This window comes from Cibotium barometz, chromosome 52, assembly GCF_041138505.1.
Source record: "Cibotium barometz isolate CiBa-2024 chromosome 52, ASM4113850v1, whole genome shotgun sequence".
Taxonomy (NCBI): Eukaryota; Viridiplantae; Streptophyta; class Polypodiopsida; order Cyatheales; family Cibotiaceae; genus Cibotium; species Cibotium barometz.
In genome coordinates, this window is record NC_141097.1 from 23,947,335 (window position 1) to 23,949,580 (window position 2,246).

General features: G+C 48.0%; 1 protein-coding gene across 1 annotated transcript in view; it reads right to left on the minus strand.

Moving 5' to 3' along the window:
- LOC147608977 (uncharacterized) overlaps window positions 1-1,857 on the minus strand; it is a 13,560-nt gene extending 11,703 nt beyond the window's left edge. The window contains exon 1 of the mRNA XM_086788684.1: window positions 355-1,857. Within this exon, the coding sequence (XP_086644810.1) occupies window positions 355-1,857 (1,503 nt within the window). The remainder of the gene's footprint in view (window positions 1-354) is intronic.
- Window positions 1,858-2,246: the final 389 nt, after the last annotated feature.

The window sequence follows — 2,246 nt, forward strand, 5'->3', positions numbered from 1 at the left end:
AACTTTGTAACTGTGTATACGTACACTGAAAGAGGTGCTTCAAGGGCTACTGAGAGAAAACATGGCCACTTCATGAGAGAATGGGATCATGGCATCTTTTTTACTATGTCCCATATGGGACTTTGATGGCAACACAAAAGGCACCGGATTGGTTGAAATTTCCCCTGCTTGATCTAAAATCTCCCTTCTTGTAATTTTTTTCATACTTAATGGGCAAGCTGGGTGGATACGGATTCAAGTCTAGCCGACTCCTCCCCACTCAACAGTGTGTGTGATGTACTCTTTGGAAAAAATAATGTGTATGTACCTCAGTGTGTGTGATGTACTCTTTGGAAAAAAATAATGTGTATGTACCTGAGGAGTGGATGCTGCGACGCGGAGCTTGTATTCTTGCTCGACTTTGTTGTCACAAAAGCTATGCAGGATGAAGATGGCAAGGTGCCCACGGTGTCGATCGCCCATCATCTCGATCAAGGCATCCACGACGTCGCAACTAGAAGAAATGCCTCCAGAGGCACTTGCAGAACCGAGCTCTTCTCCTTCTTGTTGTTGATCATGCAGCTTCAGTCTTAGCATCCTAGTGCAGTTTTTGGAATCCTGCAAGGCAAGCAGTGATAAGGCCTCGCCTGCTTTGATAGCCAGCTTCATTTTCTCCTTTTCGTCCTCTTTCACACGAGTGAGGAAGTGGCGGAACAGGCTGCGCATGATGCCGCCCGTCCGACCGATCACCTCTCTAACTTTGGCATCCATGGCGAGGCCTGAGAGGGTGCTAGATGCAAGCTCTTGTAGTTGGCGGCAACCCTCCTCTTGACTATTCAAAATGTTTCTCAATTTAGTGATAGATAGGAGAACGCTTGCAATGTCCTGTCTCAACTTTTTCCCAGACGAACCTGGGCAAACTGCTAGTAGACTAAGCAACTTTAGCGACAAGAACCACACAGTCGCCTCCTCTTGCTTCTTTGCAGCAATGCATACGATCCCTTTGTTTGGCGCATCTATGAAGCTTATGAACCTAGGAAGAAGGCCTCTAGTTCCCCCTATCTTGGCGCAGCTCATTGGGTTTTTAGCCATGTTAATCAATACGCGGAGCCCTAATTTCACATGGGTGGCCACTTTGGGACTCGCAAGAGAAGGGTGGGTTTCCTCAAATTTATCATTTGTAAGCGAGCTGAGTATACCTTCTAAAGAACCTGAGATTGCCGCCACTCTTCTCGCCGTGCGATCATAGCCCACAATCGTGCACAGCAGGTTAGCTGTTGCCTCCCTTATATGCTGCTCTTCATCATTCCTCCATGTTACCATTTCCAACAGCCTCTCCACGGCCCCTTGCGTTGTCCCTATCTTCCTTAACGTCTCTTCACTTGAGAATGCACGGCTTGCAGCCTCTGCATCGCATTTTGACAATGCACATAGCGCCCTCACTCCATGCAACTGCTCAACAAGCACATCTGATTGTAGCCATTGCAGCGCATAACCCACCAAATCCATCTTCAATCCTTCAAACACACTCGCCGTCAAGCACTTGGCATACACATCGTAGAAGAAGCGTCTGACAGTGTAGCACTGTGCATCTTCTTTTAGCTCGCAATTGTCGTTAACAGAGCGGAGGATGTTCTTCACAGAGATCTTGTACTGCCAGTAGGCTTTCTCCATGAGAAAAACCAGACCTTCGAAGAGAGTGAGGCTGTAGAATATTACGAGGGCAAACGTGTGATTGCTTTCTCTACCTCCTTGATTACTGAAATACCCACCAGTGCTCACACGCCACAGAGAGAGAGCTATGCTAAGCATTGCAGAGAGTATTTGCGTATAATACAGAAATTCACTGACACGTTTAGCTTGGGAGATCAATACCATGAAGGGTAAAATAGAGGTAGACGAGTCCGGTTGGAGGCTATGGTCAATCCTTTCACCTCCAAGGGAGACAGTCTGCACACCTGCGTCCTTTGATTGGGAGCCCCGTGGGGTTACCAAAGTAGAGAAAGCTCTACCAATTGCCCGGGCACTTCGGTGGATAGTCTGAACCCTTATGGTAAGCTCGCTCGAACTAGATATCGGTTCGCTTGCTGATTTGGCGCCTGCGTGGCATAGTCTGAACCCTTATGGTAAGCTCGCTCGAACTAGATATCGGTTCGCTTGCTGATTTGGCGCCTGCGTGGCATATGGTAAGCTCGCTCGAACTAGATATCGGTTCGCTTGCTGATTTGGCGCCTTCGGTGGATAGTCTGAACCCTTATGGTAAGCTC